Below are 24,375 nucleotides of genomic sequence, written 5' to 3'. Positions count from 1 at the left end.
TTGGGTCACGTTATTCAAGTAATCCTCCAGTTTCATTACATCAGCCGACTGTCTGTTTGTTTGCCTGTGTCCAGACCGTCGATTTCACCCATTCCCCAAAGTGTACTGATTGGCTCAATGTGGAATGTTTACAATTCAGTCTGTGATCAGGCAACCTGTTTGTTCAAAAACGAGGCCAAACTGGCAAAAAAAGTTTGGTTAATTGCCAGATTTGGATGACTGTCCAAAATCTACCAGCATATGCATGCAGTTGGCATCTCCACCTAGTAATCTAATCAGTGAACCTGCTTCTCCTTCTCTTCCAGTGGCCTTAAGAATGACTACAACAAGGAAACATTCACCTTAAAGCACAAGATCGACGAGCAGATGTTTCCCTGCAGATTTGTCAAAATAGGTAAGAGCTGATTTGGTTTGTCTGCAGTCTGTGGCTTTTTTTGATAAGACGTACACTGAATCTTTCTGTCTCGTTCAACTGTTTTCCTCTTTTCTGCATTTGTGTCTCAGTGCCTCTGATGTCGTGGGGTCCTAGTTTTAATTTCAGCATCTGGTACATTGAGCTGCATGGTATCGAAGATCCTGACGTGGTGCAGCCCTGCCTTAACTGGTACAGCAAGGTGAGCACTCACTGGTTCAGGAAGAGTGGATTACAGATTCAACAGGCCTCAGTATGTAATTAGATAGATCAATCAGATTAGAGGAGAATTTAACTTGTGCAACAGGTACCTCTGAGGTGTCTCCTAACAAGAGAAGTGACCTTGACGAAGGCTGTGATCACACCTACAGTTTTTCTTTCATCTAACCAGTGTGAAAACATTGCATTTGCTACATTTTTGTAAACCTTTAGTTAATTACAAAGAAAGCAGGTTTGTAAATGAGCCACAGAGACTCAGCAGCAGCAGCACATTAGTTTGAAAGAGTTTCATTAATTTGTCATCCCATGTTCCCAGTTTCAGTCCCTTTTAAATTCAGCTGATCAAAATGAACTTCATCTGAACTCATGTGTGTAATGTATTGATTTATTGACCACAATTCATTGCATTGTTACAAAGTGAAATTCATGTTGTTCTACACTTTCCAAGCAATAGGTGACTTCAGGCGGAATGAATGCAAACAGACAGCTTCATGGCTGCAACAGAAGGGGTTTTTAGAAGGGCTGGGTTTTTTATATTTATTTTAAACTGATGTAAGCTCAATACCTTTTTAATCAACACCAAAAAGATGTTTGTTTTCATACCTTATCTGCTGAATTTACAGGCCATTCTTTTTCACTTAACAAAACAAATCAGACCTCTTAAATACATTAGTGCTTTTTGAAGGATAAATCTAATTTTCTTAGTAGTGGAAAATAAAAAGATTCAATATTATAACACTTCTTTGGAAAACAATATGATATTTGCGATATCACTAAGTTTGCCACAATATGATTTTGATGTGATTCACTTCGAGGGCCTGTGATCAGTATGAGATGATATCATATGTCCATTTACACTGACAATGTCCAGTCTTTTCTGCTTTGGCCAAAAAAACACAAATTGTAAATAATTGTACCTGGTCAAGTTTTATAAAGTTTAGTTCAATTGATTAGGGCTGCAACTAACGATTATTTTCATCATAATTCAGTCTGTTGATGATTCTCTCAATTAATCAATCAGTGGTAAAATGTCATAAAATGGTGAAAAATGTTTATCACTGTCGTCCAAAGCTCAAGTTGATGTCCTCACATGTCTTGTTTTGTCCAAAACACAAAGATAGTCTTTCAACTGTCACAGAGGATTAAAGAAACCAGAGAAATTGAAAATCAGAGAATTTGGACATTTTTTGTTAAAATATGACTGAAAACAATATGATTATCAAATTAATTGGCGATTGATTTAATTATTAACCGTTATTAGCTTAAACCTATGGCTCTTAACATTACATAAATTAGTGTAGCAGTCAGTGGACTTTCCTCTACCTATAAACAAATGACATGTATTATTTATACTTTTTCATATTTACCGCTTGTTTAAGTCACTGCTTTTCCCAACAGTGTATCACGGTTGAATTTCAGCCTAACACTAATGAAGCAGAGCAGTTCTCGTAGTAAGAGCAACACATTAGCTGACTGCCGAGTGAGATGCCTGGACAGGTTTGTTGTGTGTTCTGAGTATTTTATCTCATAATGGCATTGTTTTCACATATATCCATGCTGCTGATTTATTTCTGAGAGGGGATTAAATATCCTCATTGTCTTTTCTATGGCTGCTTGTCATTACCTGCCTGGTGTAGCACTGAATACATGTTTAGGAGGGAGGTGTGTTTGAGTAGAAATGGCGACACAGATATGCCACAGGAATTACAAAATAAATGCGAATCTCAAAGATGACGACATGGATCGAGGTCCTCACTCTGCATCAGTGATATTAGATCGTTAATCATTAAATTGTTACATCGATTCAGATTGATTGAATGTTACACCCCTATGGCCAGCTTTCATTTTATTGGTTACATTGTACTTGCTTAAGTAAATAGCAGAGATCTAGCAGCATGGTGATATCACTAATAGAAAATGCAAGCTGCCTCAAGTTGTAATAAACAGAAATTATCCTTAAATAATTCTCCTTAAATGAATATCTGTAAATAACTTTAAGACCTAACAGGAGTGAAACCTTAATTAGTATCATTGGTAACACTTGCGTTCACTATATAATGTCAAAATGGCTGCTGTGAAAACAGTCCATCATGATTTTAATTTGGATATACTTGATAAAAAGTCAGTAAACATATCTAAAAACTTGCTGGTATTAACACTCAAGTTCAAATGGGACTGTTTTCACTGTTCCATTCAGTTGAATGTTATGTTTTTTTGTGGACTGATTTGATCCCTGATCTTTTTCCTCTCCATCGTGCCACGTGCAGTACAGAGAACAGGAAGCCATCCGCCTTTGCCTCAAGCACTTCCGACAGCATAACTACACAGAGGCCTTTGAGTCGCTGCAGAAGAAGACTCGGATAGCACTGGAGCACCCGATGCTCACCCACCTGCACGACCGGCTGGTGCTGCAAGGAGACTTCGACGCCTGCGAGGAGCTCATAGACAAAGCTGTGAGAGGTACAGTACTCGGCCTGATGAAGGCAGAGTCAAACATTACAGGTTAAAGTGGACTTTAAAGGGGTAGTTCGGATTATTTGAAGTAGGTTTGCATGACGTACTTATCAATACTCAGTTTATGCACTAGAGTTTACATTATATTTAGAATATTTTCACCAGTTTACTTTGCTGTCAGACAGCCTTTAACAATGGGAAACCTGCTCGGTTAGTTTGCTTGTGTTATTGTGTGACTTAAGTGAATTTGAACAAACCTGTAAAAACACCACAACACAACACAAGTCATGCAATAAGACAAACTAACAGATTGAGACAGTGGTAGAGAAGCAACTGTGTTCTTCAAATAAAGGGTGTGATATTTGACTTGCATAACAGCAGTTTACCATCAGAAAAGACTTACTTTTGACAAATAACCTCCTACAACTCTACTTCACATAATCCAGACCATCCCTTTTAATATTTTTTTGAGTGATACTTAGTCTTTTCTGTGTGCTTTCATTAATGCTGATATTTGCCATATTTGATGCTCTTCTCTCCTCGCTAGATGGTTTGTTTAACCAGTATATCAGCCAGCAGGAGTACAAGCCCAGGTGGAGTCAGATCATCCCAAAATGCAACAAAGGTACAAGCGCCCAAGAAATCAACCGAGACGACATGAACAGTGAGAGACCATCTATTCAAACGGGACATGTTCCCACTCAGTCAATCAAACATTTCAGTGAAAGCTTTGTGGCCTCAAAGCTAATGTGATGCCCTTTTTTGTTTTTGTCTTCTTCTCCCGCCCTCTGCTCCTCCCATCATTTCGCATCATCCTCTGTCCTTCTCACTTTCCTCTGCGTCATCGTCCATCGCCCACGCTCACGCACCATCCTTGTCTGTTCCTTCCTTCCCCTGTTCGCAGGTGACGGCGACGACAACAGGCCAGGGATGAGGGGAGGACATCAAATGGTCATTGACGTCCAGACCGGTGAGACCCACGCAGCCAGTGTTGTGACTCGGCTGTTTTACCCTGCGCTATGACTCATCTCCTCCTACACAGACTCAAAGCTCTATTACCATTTAATCAAATTAACCCTCCCTCCCTGTCCCCTCCACCTCCAGCCCTCCTCCTCCAAAAGAAAACAGTCCCGAGGGCTTTTCTCTTCTCATAAATCACGACTTTTGTTTTGTCAGAGACATACAACCATTGTTTTTTTTTTTTTTTTGTATCTGGCGACTTGTTGGTGGTGTACTTCCCCGCTGGCCATCTGAAAAACAAAAGCGTGCATTGTGTGTGTGTGTGAGAGAGTGATGCAGTGTCTGCAGCATGTGTCAGGACTGAGAGAAGGCATTGCATCCCTCTGCTCCGTCTCGGGCCGCACACACAGACTTCTGTGTTTTGGTCGCAGTAGTTGATTGTAGCAGTTGATACAAGAGATTCCAAATGATTTCTTTGTCACCGGTCCTGATCCCATTTAGATTCTCACTACTTATTTTCTGTTTTGATTATTATGGTGAATTTAGACAAAGAATCTGTGTTTGTCTCAACACAAGGAATGGCTTTTAAATGATAAAAGGAAAATTCAGCACTTTTCAACATGTAGCAGTTGGTATTTTGCCCGTGGGTGGCGTCTTATGTCCTGCGTTACAGAAAGTTCCTGATGTGTGTTCTTGGCAGCTCACTTTGGGTCGTTCTTTTCTTCATAAACCAGCAAAACTATTCCCTTAAAAGTTGTTTATTAACCTTATCTTTGCCTTAACCCCAAGATTAACTGTTACTAAGATCCCTGATTTTCAGGTGACTTTTACCTGACTGTAGATCAGTTCTCAAACTGACCTTCATAATGTTATACTGTATTATATATCTAAAGACAAGGTACGATTATTTGTATAGCACACTTCAGCATTAAGGCAATTTAAAATGCTGTACATAAAACATAAAAAGTATTTAGACAAAAAGTAAAGGGAGCATAAAGCAACATAAAAAGACATTTCAAAACAAATAGAAATAAAAATAAGATAAAAAAAAATCTTCAGATTTTGATTAATGAAAAATCTAAAATGATAAGTAAAAAGTGAATGATGCCTCAGGGCTGTAGTGGTAACTACAGCAACGCAACAATTGTTTTCCTCATTGATTGATACGGTTGATTTGTAAATAGATGAGTTAACCCTAATTTCAAAGAGGTGGATAAACAGAGTTTACTTAGTTTACTCTCCTACACCCCTCAATTAAATAGTACTAAAATATATTTTGGCCAAACAGGCTCAAAAAAATCAGTCATTCAGTCTCATTTTACTAGTTTTCCAAGCTTTAGAAGTGAAAACTACCTCATACTTTCCCACTCAGTCTGACTTTTTCTCATGTACTCAGAGCACGGGCTGAGGTGGTCATCGAACTCAACCATACGCCTCTGCAAACAGGACAACCTTCTTGGTCATTATAGCGGCATTATGAAATTTATTGCTTAAACTGACTACATTTACCATCAGCGGTGTTGCTGTAAATGTACATTTTGATGGATGTGGAGCCTGACAAACAACAGATATTTATCCATCTCAGCTAGGACTGAACAATATGCAAAAATATCAGACTGCAATTATTTAAGATTTTTTTCAGATTGCAGTATGAGTCAGGATTTTAGTGGAAATGTTAATTTTTGCATTTCATTTTCACTGAAAAAATACAACCCAGAAATGATGTGATTTGACGATCTGTACATAACAAGCTTGTTCCCATATGTCTGAGCAGAAAATGATTTGTAGGCATCTCTACAGCACCACCATGCTTCATTAATGATGGTATGTTGTGACACATTCTACCTGTATAAAAATTGCACCTCCTGCAATTTGGATATCGCAATTTCAATTAATTATGCAGCTTTAATTAAAAGCCATGCCTCGTGTTGAGACCTCCACAGGTTCTATAGCTATAGCCATGATAATCAAAACAGAAATAATTAGTCAGGATTGAAATGAGACCAGGAATAAATATTAAAGGATCACTTCTATAAGCCTGAACCACATTTAAATCTCATGGAAGCCAAACCTTCTGTGAAGAAACAACAGAAAAGTTTTGTTTTTTTTTTTGTTTTTTTTTTTCTTTGTTTGTTTGTTTTTTTTGGCTAGAAGCTTCATGATCATCAGAACAGGGTAAAATTCTCAGTACATGTCATGCACTATGTATCACAATCGAAAAGGGATCAGAAGCGACAGGTTTTGGACTGAACAGAACTTGTAAGAAAGAAATCACTGTCACAAGACCTAAACATTAAAAACACAAGCCTAGTGTTGAGAATAGGGCTGGACAGTATATCAGTGTTGCATCTCAGATTTTTGATATGCTTATATTGTGATATGTCACAAATATTGTCTGTTCCTGGTTTTAAAGGCTGCATTACAGTAAAGCGATATAATTTCCTGAACTTATCAGACAGTTCTAGTTGTTCTATTATTTTCCTTTACCCACTTAGTCATTATATTCACATCTCACTGTGTTAATATTGTTTCATCCCTACAAAATTGTTTCAGTACAGGTATTTGTTCAAAAATATTCAGATATTTGATTTTGTCCACCTTGCTCAGCTCTATTATAAACTCTTGGGTAGTTTAATCGACAGCATTGCATCATACTCTATAAGATCATCATATATTTGCACTATTTGAAAATTTATTGTATATTATTTGAGAGAAAATGTGTATATTGAGATGGATATTGTATATCCTGGAATAATCTAAAAATATTAAGATACTATTTAGAAGCTGTATCACCCAGACTTATGGCTGTGTATGGGTGATAAAATGCCAGTAATTGTCATAACTGTGTAATGCTGCAGTTAAGGGAAAGGTTGCTATGACATGAAGTGAGTCATCTGTATCACAGATTTTACATCAACATGTTTAGGCTTTTGAAAATGTTTTCTTAGTTAGCAGTCTTGTCTCACTCCAGTCAGTTATATTCCGGATCCCATTTCAATACTTAATCGTTTCTTTATATTGAGCTAAAAATAATGTGTCATGAACTCATGCTGACATACTGCACCACAGACCGTCAGGTGATAAATTCCTGCCTCCTCACTCCCAAGATGTTTTCAGTTCCATCCCAGTCCTGATGACACGATAGCGCTCTTGGCCTGTTGAGTCTTTGGAATCAGGTGTTTAGTTTCTACAAATAATAGGTAGGGATGCAGGTAGGGAGGGCCTGCTGTAACCTGGAGCAATTTGGAGGAAATGTAAAAGTTATTTTATAGTCAGTGTTTTATTATCCAATTGAATTTTTCATTAAAGAAAATTTACAAATATGTTTGTGTATTCTGTCAGTTGTAGTTCTTAGAAAGACTGACAGTAGCAATTGGCAGGTCAGACCCATAAAAAATCGGAATCGGACAAGAAAATTGCAATTGGTGCGTCTCTAATTACAGGCTTATGTTGACCTCCCGGGCGCAGTAACAACACGTGGTCACAGTGCCTTTAACATTAGGAAGAGCGTGATTCAGGAGCTTTTTCAAACACTACGGCTCATTGACAACCTGATAAAAACTTCAATCTTCAACTGATAAAAAGTGCAATAAATAGATGTTAACTGATCTACAACCCAAACAAGCCTATTGTTGATCATACCCAGTGACTCATTGGCTTTTACAACTCATTTTCTGGCCTGTGCTCAGTTTTAGAATTCTAACAGGCATGGCACAAGTTATTTCCTCCTACGCAAGTCTCTGATACAATCACAACTTCCCACAGCTCCCATCTGCCTGAACTGCAGTGCCCTGTGTTTGACCCAAACACTGATGTTTTCACAGCAGAGACCAGCAAACTAATTAATGAAAGACGCATCACAAAGGTGTTGTAAAGGGGTAGAACATCACATCACATCGTGTGGTGTGTTCCCGTAACATCACGCCCTCTTTTGCAGCTCTGTTACTTAGTAAAGTAAAGTGAGTCACATTCCAAACCAGAATAAATGTCAAAACAAAAAAACAAAAAAAAACAGACCAGAGCCAATTCACAGGATGTGGACCAGGGCCAGTCCAGGCATGTTTTTGATGGTTTGTATTACTGGTCGACCCATATAAATTTTTCAGTGGTGGATTTCGAGAGCAGGGTGGCTGATGGTCAGAAGTCATGCATGTGCTAGTCTAATATACATGGTTATCTCAGCCAGTAACATGTTGTTTTAGATGGATTAGCTGACTAACATTCCCAAAATCTCTTATCTTTAAACACACCTCATGTCTGTTCTTAGTTCATGGGATGCAGTGAGGTGTATGTGTTTAATCCGTATGTGAGTTTAGGTTCACCTCATCTTACCGTGTCACGCCTCTCTGTGTGTCTGACTCTCTACTTGACTCCATTTCAATCCGACTCACTTTGAGGAACTTAAAATGCTTCATCAAAGCATAACTTTAATCAGATTAATCACAGCGACTGTGAATGTTGAGCGTGTGACAGTCTGAGCTAAGTGGAGGGATGACAGAGCGCTTGAGTTTAATTGGCTATTAGCTGTGCTTTCTAAATGTTATGTTGCTGCAGTTTTTAGTTGTTGATGAGCGGTGTTTGTTTCCTGCAGAGACTGTGTACCTGTTCGGGGGCTGGGACGGCACGCAGGACCTGGCTGATTTCTGGGCATACAGCGTTCAGGAGAACCAGTGGGCCTGCATCTCCAGAGACACAGAGAAAGAGGTGAGAGGGCTCAGAAAACAATAAACACAAATGGTTATTGCGAGCTGCTGGTCTCCTGCTGCCTCAGTCTGTTAGTTTGCCTTTGTCTGTGGTGACTTTATCACACAATATAACAGTCAAACTCCCCAATCAAAGAAGTGGTAGACCAGCAACTGCTGTGTTCCACCAGGTAGAATTTACTTTATTTCAGGAGTCTGGCTGCTTTGGAAAAAGTGATACTTGGGTGATATAATATGGTTTCCTGTCGCAAAATGCTGTCTGACAGCAAGGTAAAAGGGTGAAAATATAATAAATATAGTGTATAGATAGCGTTAAACTGATCCCTGTCCACAGCAGTACATTGCTTAACTTCCTACGCAAGTACTCCAAACTGGGGGTTTGGAGAAGCAGCATAATTACAACCCATCTGAACCAAATATCTCCCCAAATTCAAACACAGACATGCTGAATTTGACCACAGAATCAATATAAGCAAATTACCAATCTTGTTGAGAGAGCATAGAGAGAGCTGCAACACACATGTGGTTTATTGTTAATGTTATTACTGTTTATTCTTGCTGATATCCATGAGTTATGTTCAGTTTCCTGTTCCTGTATTGCTCTTTAATCTGTTTATTATGTTTTACTGCTTGTTTCCTGTGTTTTATTTGTGTATTGCGTATTTTAAATGTACTTTGGCCATTCTGTATTTCGTTATGGACTTGCCAGTAAAGTAATAAATAAACCCCAACCCCACATAAAAAAGGCTGAATTATCCCTTAAAGACTTGAACTTTTCACCATCTTTCAGTGTTTTAAGACTGAAATTGTGTTGAGATACATATATTTATATATTTATATATACTATATATATATATATATATATATGTATATATATATATATATATATATATATATATATATATATATATATCAATGAATGGATGTATTTTATTAAGAAAGACAGATCTTATGTTAAGTGTTAACCAGAAAATGGTTTAGCTTTAATTTAATTTATGTTAATTTAATTGAATAAATAAAGAATTCAGGCAAAAAAGTTTCTGAATCTTACTTGTTTGTGAGATTTATAGCCTGAAAGTTGTATTTTACTTGAGTATTTCTATTTTATGCCTCATAAACTTTGACTCCACTCTGTTTTTTCAGCTGAACTTTTTACACATTGATCAACAGATTTAAGATTCTTTATTGTCATCATACAAAATATAACTAGTATTCAACAAAAATCAACTAACAATCATGATATAGATTAAGCTAACTGGCAGTAAAGTAGTTAACTTTAGCTCCATCTTTCCCAGCTACAACGTAAGATAAGCGAACTTATTTACCTTTAGTACTTAAATTAGAATCCAGGACTTGTAACACAGTGTTTCTAGACTGTGGTGCTGCTGCTGATTTTACTTGATTAAAACATCTTTATTCCTCTTGTACCAATCAGAGCGGTCCAAGTGCTCGTTCATGTCACAAGATGTGCATCGACTCCCAGCGACGTCAGATCTACACGCTGGGCCGCTACCTGGACTCCAGCGTCAGGAACAGCAAGTCTCTGAAGAGCGACTTCTACCGCTACGACATCGACGCCAACACCTGGACGCTACTCAGCGAGGACACGTCAGCTGACGGGGGGCCGAAACTGGTGTTTGACCACCAGGTAGCTGGAATCTATTTGTACCTCTCTTACCTCTCATGTTATTTACACACTGGCTGAGAAACTGAACCCACATGATTGTGAATGTTTTTGCTGTGGTTGATCATCTTTCCAGGTGAGATTTGTATTTTGCTGCCTCACAGACAGTGTGCGGCAAAAAAGTATGATTTGGGCGTCTCTAATCTATGGAAAACAAAAATTGTAACACATCTTTCAACATTAAAATGAAGCCACTGTAACTGAGATCTGTTTTATCCTCCTGCACAAATAGTGGAAATCAGAAACTCATCCTGCTGCCCTTTGCTAACCTTCTTGTCCTTGTTGTCCCCTGCTCTTCCTGCAGATGTGCATGGACTCGGAGAAGCACATGATCTACACGTTCGGCGGTCGCATCCTGACATGTAATGGCAGTGTGGAGGACAGCCGGACGTCGGAGCCTCAGTTCAGCGGCCTGTACGCCTACCACTGCCAGGCCGGGACGTGGAGCCTCTTGAGGGAAGATTCATGTAATGCCGGGCCAGAGGACGTCCAGTCTCGCATTGGACACTGCATGCTTTTCCACACTGTAAGTCTAGTCTGGAGACTTGTTTATTTTTATTTCTGTGAGGATGGTAAATTTAATAAGATACTGTGTGATGTTAATTGATCACCTTTCTCGTAACAGAGAAACCGCTGTCTGTACGTGTTTGGAGGTCAGAGGTCAAAGACATATCTCAATGATTTCTTCAGCTACGATGTGGACGGAGACCATGTAGAGATCATATCTGATGGTACCAAGAAGGACTCAGGCATGGGTAAGATTTATCTTCCATCTTACAGTTTTTCTCTGGGCAAGAGCAGGAAACAGTTTGGTTTATTGGGTTAGATAACCTAAAATCATTCTATATTAGTGAGTCTGTTGATTTATAAAGAGACACTGGTTGGTCTGTCAATCTGATATTTTTCTTTGATTTAAAAAAAATCCATAGTAGGAACTATGAAGTAGTTGCAGAGAAATCCATTGTCAAATCAAATTTTAGAGATAACAGATTGAACAATGACCTTATGTTTTGTTTCCTTGTGTGCATTTCTTAGAGTTTAGTGAAAAGGAAAACTACAGTTTGGATGTCATCCAGCTGTCATCTTCCATAAGGCTTGCTAACTTTTCTTTTTATTTATGCCATACAACTCACACATTCCTTGTGCAACAGCGTATACTTTATAAGAGCAGCTGCATTATGTACTAAAAGTAAAAAGAAAAACGATGCCATTTGGAATGCAGGGATAGATGAGCAGAACTGAGGTGAAATAAAGTAAATTTAACTTGTTGAAACCTGCACATACCATGTGATTTGTTCAAAGTTCAATTTAATTTTGTATCCAATATTAGTACCCAGTACTCCTGCAGATTTGAACAGGAGAGTAACTTGGCTAGATGGGAATTGAATAGTAAAAAGTAGGGATGTACAATACACCAGCGGTCAACATGTTATTGACTGATGTCCCAATAAAGGAATTTCACATCATTAAAATCATATTCTGTATTCAAGGGACAGGTGAGGCTCCTAATAAAATAAATAAATAAAAATAAAAATCTAATAAAATCTAAATACAATTCTAAAAGTAAAGCCTTTTTGTGCTAAAAATTAATAGTCTCTGTTATTGTAACAGTATTTGCCACAACAAACAGATAATTATATATTTTTATCAGTAGTTTTTCAGCAAAAGTAGACAGTGATTTTTGATAGGAGTTGAGTGCTTTGCTTTGGTAAGTTGATAGCCTTGTAATGTAATGAAAATAAATGCTAAAGCAGCAACATAACTTCCTCCATGCTCGTTATGTGAGTATTTTATTATTCAGTCCTCTACAAGGGTTTAGTACATTTCCATTCTTACTGCTTTTAATCCAACACTCCTCTTTATCTCAGTTACAATCGTTCCCGTGTGTCAGGCACTTGTTGTTCTTGTTTCATTTTCTTTGGCGCCACCTGACTCGTCTGGTTGGGTGTTTTTTGGCAGCTGTCTAAAAGCCTCATGGACATTTTAAGTCCACCATCACTCATGTTTTAAACAATATAAAATGCTCTGCAAGAAGTAATAAATTGCATCCAGTGAGGGTTTTTTTTTTTTTTTTTTTTGCTAAATAAGCTGGAATACCTTGGTAAAGTGTCTTACATGTAGCTCCACACCTTGTCTTCATTTAATATTCAAGGGTTCATGAATATGCAATTAGTCCCTGCCCTCTCCATGCACCCCAACCAATTAAAAATAAGACTGTCTATAATAATATCTGGTTGTTATTGTCTGTATCATCTGGTAATATTCCCAATATAAAGTAAGATGGTTTTAAACTCACTGCTGTTTCAAAGCAAGAAATTCTCACACATGGTCTTTACTGCTTATCTCGCTCCTGGTGTGTCTTGTAACACATGAAAAACACGACATGGACATGTTAACAAGGTTAAAAGCCTGATTTTCACTGGAGGGGGTCTTTAGCTTTAAGCCCGTGGTCATGGCCGATATCTCTGCTCCTGCGTTGAGAGTCTAATGTGCCGAGGGCATGTGACAGATTCCCTGCCTCTAAAGCCTCAGCAGCTGTCAGATACTTCCTGCCCTGTCAGGCAGTCAGACTGAGCTCTCGGCCGCCCTCTCAGCTCCACCTCAAATGCAGCATAAACAAACCTCTGCCTGCCGACTGCTCACCTCCGTCCTGCTGCAGCCAGGCAGGCAGAGAGAGAGAGACAGAGAGAGAGAGAGAGAATATTCTGGGAGAGAGAAAGTGAAAAATTGAATAGGGTGTGTGAGTGAAACAGAGCAAGAAAGAACAGAATGTGTTTTGGCAGGAAGGAAGCAGCAAGCCCGAACACTTCTGTGTCTCATAATCAGTGTCACATGTTGACGTGTGCCTGCCGTGGCTCAGGACAGCCTCAGCATCATCTCACGCTGTTTGTCTTCATGTACTGACCTGTAACCTGTGTGAGACAACTGACGTCTGTCTGCCCCTCTGAGCTCAGCTGGGAGTTTTAGGCAAATTGAGTTAATTTAGGTGATATCACTGTAATTAATTAAACGTTGTTGTTGTTGCCCCACAGTGGTAGCACAGTTTGAAAAACTCAGATTTACCTCAGTGCTACAAATAGTGTCAGTATTCCAAGGTACTGTTGATGAATGAGGGTGCCTGTGTGGTCTTAAAAGTATTTAAAAAAGCATTGAATTTAAAAATCTAAAATTAAGGTTTTGAAAGTCTTGACTTTTGTTTAGAAAGATCTTAGTTTTTCTTGGTATTTTGCATATATAAATACTGTAACATCATGAGTAACTTTTGAATGCAGATGTAATATGTAAGAAATATTATTTTATTGACATTTTAGATTTGTTTCCAGTGAGACATAATTGAGTTTATACAGTGACTTTGCTGTTGTGCAGTATTGTTGATGATCTAGAAACAACAATTAATTATATTTGATGTGATCCAGCTCTGAATTCACTCTTACTGATAATAATATATATATTTCAAACCTAGTTATTTAGTAATTAAATAGACCCTAAAAGTGTTGTTCTTAAAGTAGCAGCAGAATCTAAAATAAGAGCAAATTAAGCTATTCCAGACAATAAAATCCATTCTGATTTTCTCTTATATCTTCAATACTTTTTCTGGTATGGTTGTGAAGTTGGCAGTAAATTTCATTCTAAGTATTCTACAAAAGGTCTGAAGTTCAACTTGTAGAACCCTGGAGGTACCCTGTGAATGATAGCTGCTGTCTGTTGTTTGGTTCTGTCAGGCTTGCAGGATAAATGACCGTCATGTTCTGTTTTTCCTTTCTGAGAAGCTTCTGAAAAAAAGATGTTTAAACTATCAGGCTCGACTTGGCCGTGCTTTGCTCAGTTTTGTGTGTTCTTCCTGCTTTATAAACAGCATGAAACTGGTCAGAGCTCTGCCAAGTTCTCTCTCTATGTAGGGACAGTCTTAAACTTGAGGTCTAAGGCTGACTGATTAAAAAAAAAAAAGGATTATTTTGACCGTTATTGCAAATGCGATATGATTTGTGATTTTAGAGAGAATGATTATGGTGAGATTGTGGTGTGATTTTTTTTTGCTAACCTGAAGACAGGCTGCTGTCATCATCATCAGTGTCTGCATTATAGATAGAAATAGCAAGTCATTCTGACAGGTCACATCGAGTGTTTTATATATGTACGCCCCATCATGCACAAACATACACAGGATAGATGGATGGATGTCTGTGTTCTTCATTATATCTAAACTTCAGCCTGCTTTTAAAGTATTCAATTCTAATCCTGCTCTGAATTTAATCTCTTTTTTTCCAAAGCAGTTATTCAGTAATGAAAAAGAACCAATGAGAGTATAGATAAAGAATTGAACCCATAAAGAGTATCTATTAGAGCTGTAGTTGCAGTAAAATCCTAACAATACCCATCATTTAACATCTAAATTTTTCCCATTTTCCTGAATTCAAAGCGGCAGTTGCTCCAGCAGAGATCCAGCTCTGATGCTGAGTCAGTGGAGTGCCGAGCCGCCTGCAGATTATCATGAATTTCATGCTTGTTGTACTTCTTCCTCTGTGCACAATCCCTGGAAAATAATGTAATATGAAGTACTTCAGTTAGACTGCGGAACATCTTTAACATGTTAGTGCTGTGCTGAACTACTGGTATAATATTTATGAGATAAGACTTGGTTTCTAATAAGCAGATCGATGGCCGAGCCCAGCTGCCTGTTAGATCACACGTAACAGAGAAAGTAAATTTTTTAAAGCCTTGCTCCACCCACAGCAGGTCTCAGGCCTGCTGTAACAACAGCAGAACAACAACAGTGTGTGTCGGCGTTTCTCCATCACACCCGGCTTCATTTGCATGCTGTTCACTCTGTCTCTGCCGGCCCTTGTTGCCATGGAGGCGTGTTGCTGTGTTATCAAGTAGTTTTCCTTAGCTTTACTGTGATTAACTTCAGTTTTACTTTGCATTTTGGGGTGAAGGAAGTTTTATTCTTGAAGGAGCTTTTCCGTGCATGCTAACAAGAGATACTGTCATATTCGTATCTGAGCTGAATCAGATCTCCTGGAGGACGAGATGTTTTTATTTCTGAGGTGACCTCCCTGTTGATTTATTGTTGCTATTTTCAGGATTTGTAAGGGTTCTGGAAAGCCTTGAAAACACACACTTTTAATGTAGTGTTTTCAAAATTTGAAAAGTGCTTGAACTTGTAATTGTGCTACTTTCTTAAGAAATCACTCTCTGACTGAATAGTTCACAAATTAAATAAAAGAAATAGAACAGCTACATATTTGCTCAGTCAGGTTTAACGGGGTGCCAAGATAACACATTTTGAACCACAAAACTTAGTTCAACACATTCAGTACTGAATTTATCACCAGGTTCAGCTGACCTACAACTCAACTAGGCAGTCACACACTTTTTTACATTTGAAACAGAAATAAATGTTATTATGTTTCTGCCATTCAACAAAAATATAATGGTTAGGTGGTCTAGAATATAAAATCTGATAAGATTTTTTCCTTCAACTCTTAAGTGTCACTTGAAGTCATATCTAAAGAGCTGCTTCACACCGGTTAACTTACATTTTTTCTCAGCTGTCAGACAATGATTTCTTTTTACATTTCCAGCGAGTGGATACAATCGGCATTAAACACTCGGCATTCCTGTCATTCCCAGAGACTGAGATGTGACTACACAGGAGATTTTATATGGGTCACCAAATAAATAAAAAAAAATGGAAGACATTCTGCAAATTTAAGATTTATATCTGCATTACAGCTTTTATAAAGCACTAAAAAGTGTATTTTGTTTTACTGATGAGAGGAACAGACAAGAGCCTGTGGCCTGTTAACTTAGCCTAAATGCATTTATTTCTATTTAACATGTATGTATGTTTTCAGTAACATGTCAAAATAATACAATGTGATGTGGAGCGTGTCAGTAAAAGATGGTCAGGAACGTTAATTTATGCACAGATGAACTCTTCCCAAAATAAATTGAGAAGGCCTGTTGTGAATTGGGTCACAATGGTTTGTCATTTTTAAAAAGTGGGTCCCTAGAAAAAAACGTTTGGGAAACACTGCTCTATTCAGTCAGGGGGATAATGACAAACAGCCAAATATGGATTTTGCTGACTTTTTATCACAGTAATTTGGTCACGAAAAAGGTCAACTGTGTGATTATAACACCTGTTGAGGGGTTGATGTGATGAAGAAGTGAAATAATCATTTTAGTGTGTATATAAATGACATTTACTACAGCTGTAAGATGCTGGAAAAGCTTGAAAATGCATTAAAAATGCTTGAAATTTGACTTTGGAAAAATTGTGTCAACCCTGTGTTTCTGCCTCCACAGTGCCAATGACAGGTTTCACCCAGAGAGCCACCATCGACCCCGAGCTCAATGAGATCCACGTCCTGTCGGGCCTCAGCAAGGACAAGGACAAACGTGAGGAGAACGTCCGCAACTCCTTCTGGATCTACGACATCGCCCGCAACAACTGGTAAGACACACACACACACACACACACACACAGACCAGCTCTCTCTGTAGCCAAGATCTTCACCACAACAGATAACAGACACACACTCTCTCCCTCATCAACATTTTTATACAGATGTCACCAACGCAGACATTTTCAAAGCATTTCTTGACCTCTCAGCCCTCCACCAGGGAACTGCATTGTGTGTGTGTGTGTGTGTGTGTGTGTGTGTGTGTGTGTGTGTGTGTGTGTGTGTGTGTGCGTGTGCACAACATGTTTGGATCAGTAGCTGTGAAAGAACAGGCTGCAGCCCTCTCTGTTCCAGTACATTGATTTCAGTAGCTGTTCTTGTACTTGCTGTCCAGTGAAATAAGTCAGTGAGACAAGTGCAGCATTATGTTGACATGCACTCGTTCCTCTAGACCAGTCCTGTGTGTGTGTGTGTGTGTGTGTGTGTGTGTGTGTGTGTGTGTGTGTGTGTGTGTGTGTGTGTGTGTGTGTATGCGTAACAAACTGAATTTGTTGAACAGCTTTTCCTTGAGGGCTTCAGGGAAGTGTTAAATTTTTTCCCCATCACTGATGTAAATTTGCTCTAGTGCCAGACCGATATATTGGTAAGGGGTTTTTCTTTTTTGAGTCTGTTTCTGAGTCTTTAATTATTTAGAGTTCACAATCATGTTTTGAGAACATGATTGTGTTTATTTATTTTTATAAGTTTTCTGGGCAGTAGAGCCTGATGGATGGTGGGTTTTGGGGGCAGAACTAAAACGGTAAACAGGTAGTTTTAATAATTATAAATTATAAATAATTGTACATTAAAAAATAAATTACAAAATAGGTAAAATGTGTTTATATTAAACCTGAAATAAGAAAAGGATCAAATATATATAAAATGCTGCCTAAAGCCAACAAATAAGAGCAATCTGCATTATGTTTTGTTTTTATGTAAACACACATCAGACAACATATATGCTGATACACTCAGAGACTGATATAGCTAATAGATGGTCTAATATCGGGCCGATAATATGGGTCTACTGACACGTCGGTCGGGCTCTAATTTTTATTAAAGACTTGTGACAAATTTTATTGTCCAACATATTCGCTGATACTGAAATATATTGATATAGCTGGCATGGCCACTAATATTGCCTGATCAAAATATCGGTCTCGTTCTAATAGACAATATTTAAGGTATATTTAAGTATATCGACTTTGGAGTTTGTTTGTTTTTTTAACTCCTTTATATCGACATTGACCCCCAAAAATCCAGTATCAGTCAGGCTCTAATTTGTTCACTCCTCTTCTTTTTCTCTCTCTCTCTCTCTGTGTTCCTGTGTGTGTGTGTCTTTGTGTATGTGTGTTTCTGCTCAGGTCATGTGTGTATAAGAACGACCAGGCGGTGAAAGAGAACCCCAGCAAGGCTCTGCAGGAAGAGGAGCCGTGTCCACGCTTTGCACACCAGCTGGTCTATGATGAGATGCACAAGGTACACACACAGCTCAGACTCTCTCACACACACACACACACACACACACACTCTGTCACACAGATTTCTTGACAAACAGTCAAATAGTAACACTCCAGCTCAGCTTTGTCAGATTTTAATTGATGCTGCATGCAGTTAACACGTCTTCTCATGAGCAGTTCGTTCACACACCTGGCTCTGGTTCTTGATCACAGCTGTCTGCTGTTACATCAACACATAAAATGAGCATTTATTCCCTTGTTGGCTCTGCAGGAACAATGAGAGTCAGACTGCCTATAACTTACCACTCCCTAACAAAGGAAAAGAGCTGTTGTGGAGGGAATTATAACCCGATTCTAAATATTATAAACCTTTGCAGAAGAGAAAAACAAATTCGGCTACCCATGCATATTGTAAAAGTTGTTTTTTCTGATCCTGGCAACATTTCTTCCACAAATAAACAAATCACAAGCATTCTTCACACAAAAACAAGAAAAAAAAACCCATCCAAATAGTGCTGTCTTGTCACGATTTTGCTCCATTGTTATGTTTAGTTTGTTGTGTCGGAAGTCAAACTCTTTATGGCGATATTTTTGTAATTTGGACCACGTTTTGGTGCAGGCAGGAAATTTGCACGAAGGCAACACAAACAAACATGGAGGAGAGTGAATGTGACACAGAACCGAGTAATTCCAAACATGTGAAGGACTCTGACAAAACAAGAAGCTATGTACCTAAAAGAGGGGCCACTTGTGTTGCTCGGAAGTTGTTGGGGAAAGTCTGACACGATGCCAAAACAGCACTTTGCATTTATGTTACAGACCAAGGAGCCAAGTGTGTTGAGGATCATTCAAAGCGTATTAGGAAATGGACCTTTCCCTGTGGTCACTTTATATGAGTATATGCAAATCATAAAAACATAAAGTATGTGATTTGTATCATTATCTGGATGTAAAATGACCTACATCAGGACATTAGATTCTGGTTAAATTGCACAACCCTGCTTGCAAATGTGACCCATAATCCAACTCAGAACGACTGTTCTAAGTCCAAATTGAACAAGACCAAACCCCATCCTCAACAACATGTTATCATAAGTGACTTGTTTGAACAATCAGAATTGTTTTCCTGCTGACTTTACAATTATTTGATATTGACCAAAAAGATTGGTTGTAGCAGCACAGTTTTGTGTATTTTGGCTGCATTAGTCGCAACAAAACTGTGTGGTTTGGAAAAAGAAAAATACTGCTCATTCTGCAAAACTCAACACGAACAACCATCCAGTTATTTGACAACAGTGAGAACAGTTTTGTGTGTTTTGCTTTACACGTCGTCCTGTCTTCTACTATTGTTAGTTTGGAATGTTTTCACTTTGGTGTCTCAAGGTTTAGGGATTAGAATACTTAAGCAGTGTTGTGTTTCCAGGTGCATTACCTGTTTGGTGGAAACCCTGGGAAGTCTTGTTCTCCCAAGATGCGTCTGGATGACTTCTGGTCCCTCAAACTGTGTCGGCCCTCCAAGGAGTACCTGCTCCGCCACTGCAGATACCTCATCAGGAAATACAGGTCCGTAGCAGCCACTGCCTCAACACCACGCCGTGCCACAGGCTGTCTTTTATTCATGCATCAGTGTGATAAAAGTTATCAGCATCAATACTGACAATATTAAACAGCCTGGATGTTGCCCAGGAGCTGACAATTCACTTTAAATGATGACTCACAGTCCTTAGTTTCAGTTTGATATACCTGCCAGAACAGTATAATTTAAAACAAGAGTGACTGCAAATATAAAAACAATCCCAATCAATTTCATTGAGCTGTGCAAAATTTAAAGGGGCAGTTCACCCGAAAAAATATAAATGTTTTTCCGCTGTAGCGCTGTTTATCTATCTAGATTTTTTGGATGTGAGTTGCAGATTTTTGGAGATGTGGACTGTAGAGATGTCTGCCTTCTCTCCAATATAATGGGACTAAATGGCACTCGTCAGTTTGTGGTTATCAAAACTAAAAAAAAAAAAAAATACATTTGAAAACTTAAAAATCAGTATCTCTTTCCGAAAATGATGACCCAAATATAAAGATCGTCCTTTGTTTAGAAAGAAAGTAACTCTAAAGTAGTTCTGGTAGAATCTTCTCCTGAAAGAAAGTGGTTTCTCTGTGAAAATGCTCACAACAAGGTCTGTAGATTATTTTGAGCAACCAGGTCCTGATTTCAGATGTTTTTGGGGTTTTTTTTTGTAGCACTTTGAGCACCACAGGACTAGTTCCATCTAGTTCCATTATATTGGAAAGAAGGCAGACACCTCTTTGGCTGATACCTCCAAAATTCTGCCACTCAGACCAAAACTATCTTGATGGGTAAAAAAACGCTACAGGCCAGGGCAAAGACATCTATTTTTAATTATGGGATAAACCGTCCCTTTTTAAATAAATAAAAGCTCTGTTATCAGATCGGTCATTTGTATCGGCCAGTGTCCAGCTGTTGGAATCAGGTAAAGAAAAGGTGGGATTGGTGCATCATCAGTCTTTTTGAGTTCATCCAGGTTTACAAGAATAAACTGAAAATAAGGAACATTATGAGATCAGCCACCAGTACAGATCCTCGTAGAAGATCATAACAGAAAAGAGGTAAATTAAGAGAAATAAGTTAGATGGATGAAAATTTAAATAAAAAGCTCTGATACTTAATATCAGAAGGATATTCAGAAACAACTTTCCCTGAAATGTTATTCGTCACTTTGAAGAACCAGCTCGACTACAGTTGCTGTTGCTCTTAATAAATGCACCAAAACAAATGGCAACAAATGGTAATGACCTGATAATGTCATGTGATAAGGTAATGGAAAATGAAATAAAGGCCATGGAGTCTTCCATGTGGGACATGATGGGAAACCTGACTACTGAGCTGTGGGATTTATCATTATGCTACGCATCTGCTGCCACCTAGTGTTGTTTTGTTGTAACCTGCAGCCTCACTTTGCGCATGTAATGTTTACCTTAAGCATGTTTTGATTGGTCAGGTTTGAGGAGAAAGCCCAGTCGGAGCCACTGAGTGCACTAAAGTACCTGCAGAACGACCTCTCACTGACTGTGGACCACACAGACCCTGATGAGACCAAAGAGGTACCATTAAAATATTTAGTTTGGTTTTCAGTGCAGGCTTTTTATTTGTTTTGTTCTTGGATAATGGGAAGAAAGAGCTACAACAGGTTAAAAAAAAAGTATATGTGAGGTTACTGGAGTCAGAGAAAATGTGGATAAAATATTTGTGTAAATGTTGAAACATGTCTTGGTGAGTAAATTATGCCGACGTCCCCTGACTTTGCAGCCGGAGCTGTAATTTCTAACCTCCATCTGTCCAGTTGTATTCTGCCCTCATTTGTATGCTGCAGCAGAACCTCATCTGCTGTGACTGTTTGTTTGTTCACCACCGTCCGATGTCAAAGTGTCTCAGACGTTTGCGTTGTGCTTCAGTTCCAGCTTCTGCCCTCGGCTCTCTTCAAATCCAGCTCTGACTTCATCCCTCTGGGTAAGAACCTGATCTCTGAGCGTACAAACGCCACATGTTCAGTATGTCCGGACAGGAACAAGATTTAGATTAAGTTCAGAAAAAAAGATCAAAAGTCAAATTGAATCATGGATATGGAGAATACTGACATGTTAAACCAAGATTGTTAGCATGGTAAAATTTATACCTGCTAAACATTAGCACGTTAGCAGAATCTGCAGCCATGCTATCAGTATCAGTGAATATCAGCAAGCTAAAATTCCTACAATTGCTGTGCTAACACACTGATCTCAATCAGGTGTAATGTTTACCACAATCAGAACATTTAGTGTGTTAGCAAGTAAACATTTGATAATGAGAAGTGAACACTACATTGTACCCTGAATTGTACATGTCAGTATGTAAGAATGCAGTTTTGTTTTAATGTTATAGGCAGAGGAGTTACACCACTCACTTTTTCTCAACCAGTCTTCAGTTGAACTATCCCTTTAAGTACTCGTATCCGTCGGTATCAGCAAGTACTCAAATGTAAATGTCTGAAAAAGTGGAATTGGTGCATCCCAATGGGAAACATTCAAAATCACTTGACTCAACTTGGCAGACTGAAAAAGCAAATACGTTTGCTTTATTTAGGGGTGTATATTTTCCTGTTGATATAATCAGACAGACTCCAGTTTATATTTTACACATTTACACCAATCAGTATAAACTCAGATGGATTAAATCGGCAAAAACAAGATGAAAGTCCTCCATCCTGCTGCTCGTAGCACCTCATTGTTGCTGACATGTTCTGTTTCATTCTTCTCTCCACCAGGTTTCTCAGACGTGGACCAGACGTACGCCCAGCGAACACAGCTCTTCGACACGCTCGTCAACTTCTTCCCGGACAGCATGACCCCGCCCAAGGGCAACCTGGTAGACCTCATCACGCTCTAGCCCCCACACACCCTTCCCTCCCCTCCATCACCGTCACCCACTGGACTGACTGAACGCCTCAGCCGTGGAGGGGCAGACGAGGAGCAGTTATTTTTCTATTGCTGAACCCTGCTGGTGGGATTATTCTTCATCTGGAACCTCCTGCTGTCACGGTGTGCGTTAGCTGATGGTGAGACTCGTAAACACACATATAAACAACACTGTGGGATTTGGATATGAGCTACCACAACCTGAGGTGTGTGTGTGTGTGTATTTCTTTTTCCCCAAAATACCCTTTTGGTTTTCTTGCTGATGAGCACGCAAAGCCCCTCTAAACTCTGCCAAACATCGCTTGTGTTTTTCATCTTCACTTGATTTTTTTTTTTTGTTGTTGTTGTTTTTCCCCCAGAAAAGTTAAGGCCAAAAAAGAGGATTTGCACGCATTTGTTTGCAGGCTTTTTTTTTTTTTTTTTTTTTTTTAAGTGTTGGATTTATGCTTTGTACCCACGCAAACGCCCACACAGTCGACCACAGGCGTCCAGCCACATGTTCGGAGCAAAACAGATGAGGAGATGACGTCTGTTCAGGCCAGTTGTTGCGAAAGTTAAAGGGATAGTTTGGATTATTTGTGAAGTTGTACAAGGAGCTTCTCCATAGTCAGTGTCTTCCCTACAGTTGATGGCTATGGAGAGGGTCAGCAGCAAAATGTATTTTAGCCATCTAAAATAATCAATATCAGTCTAGCAGTACGATATATTTAGAGACTTTTCCCTTTGCTGTCAGACAGACATTTCTGACAGGAACCTGCCATTATATAAGCCAGATATTGCTCTCTCCACACACTAAACTCCATTTAGGAAATCGATAATCTTACTGCACAGAACAGAGGAGTTGCTGGTCCACAGCTGCTTCAATCTATTAGTTTGTTTGTTATTGTGAGACTCAGAATGAACCTTTTACAGACTAAAGTCACACAATAACACAAATGGAGATGGGACCAATCTCACTGACTTTCATTGTCTTACACTTACATTTCTAAGAGACAGACAGCATTTTTAACGTCTTAAACACAGACCCTGACGTACTGCTGCAAAATGCAGCTAAAGTGAAGAAATGTACAAGCAGCTTCAGTCATGGTTAAACCAGTACAAAAATGACAATTAAAAACATAAACCACCCAGGGCTGCAACAAAGAATTATTTTCATCGTAGAGTAATCTGTCAGTTATTTTCTCGATTAGTTGTTTGGTCCACAAAATATAAGAAAGCGGTGGAAAATATGAACAAGTGTTTCCCAAAGCCCAAGGTAACGTCCTCAAATGTTTGTCTTTTGTCCACAACCCTAAAATATTCAAGTTAAGAAAGTGTTCACATTTAAGAAACTGGGATCGGATCATTTTGACTCTTATTCACAAAAACTTTACTCAAACTAATTAATTGATTATTAAAGTAGCTGGCAACACGTTTAATAGTTGTCAAACGATTTATTGTTGCAGCTCTAACACTCAACATAACATTTGGATTTTGGAACATAAAACAGCAACCTTGACATGTTTTCAGCAATGCACATTGGGAAACGAGGGCCATCTCTCAGCACTATCTGCAGCACATGTGA

The 24,375-nt window shown here is 38.7% G+C and overlaps 1 protein-coding gene across 2 annotated transcripts in view; it reads left to right on the top strand.

Moving 5' to 3' along the window:
- Positions 1–23,759, top strand: part of mkln1 (muskelin 1, intracellular mediator containing kelch motifs) — a 32,736-nt gene extending 8,977 nt beyond the window's left edge. The window contains exons 4-18 of one of the 2 annotated variants that reach the window (XM_084710867.1): positions 306–394; positions 505–614; positions 2,899–3,091; positions 3,633–3,710; positions 3,990–4,055; positions 8,637–8,749; positions 10,184–10,396; positions 10,737–10,958; positions 11,058–11,187; positions 16,745–16,892; positions 18,246–18,360; positions 19,765–19,904; positions 21,359–21,461; positions 21,813–21,867; positions 22,661–23,759. In XM_084710867.1, coding sequence (XP_084566993.1) covers positions 306–394; positions 505–614; positions 2,899–3,091; positions 3,633–3,710; positions 3,990–4,055; positions 8,637–8,749; positions 10,184–10,396; positions 10,737–10,958; positions 11,058–11,187; positions 16,745–16,892; positions 18,246–18,360; positions 19,765–19,904; positions 21,359–21,461; positions 21,813–21,867; positions 22,661–22,782 — 1,897 coding nt within the window. In that variant the 3' untranslated portion in view covers positions 22,783–23,759. Of the gene's footprint in view, positions 1–305; positions 395–504; positions 615–2,898; positions 3,092–3,632; positions 3,750–3,989; positions 4,056–8,636; positions 8,750–10,183; positions 10,397–10,736; positions 10,959–11,057; positions 11,188–16,744; positions 16,893–18,245; positions 18,361–19,764; positions 19,905–21,358; positions 21,462–21,812; positions 21,868–22,660 lie in introns of both variants that reach the window. The other variant, XM_084710866.1, reaches the window with a different exon arrangement.
- Positions 23,760–24,375: the final 616 nt, after the last annotated feature.

This window comes from Lutjanus erythropterus, chromosome 22, assembly GCF_056507025.1.
Source record: "Lutjanus erythropterus isolate fLutEry1 chromosome 22, fLutEry1.hap2, whole genome shotgun sequence".
NCBI classification, from domain to species: Eukaryota; Metazoa; Chordata; class Actinopteri; order Lutjaniformes; family Lutjanidae; genus Lutjanus; species Lutjanus erythropterus.
Note: the sequence above shows the minus strand (reverse complement) of the source record. Positions and strands in the feature narration are given on the sequence as shown.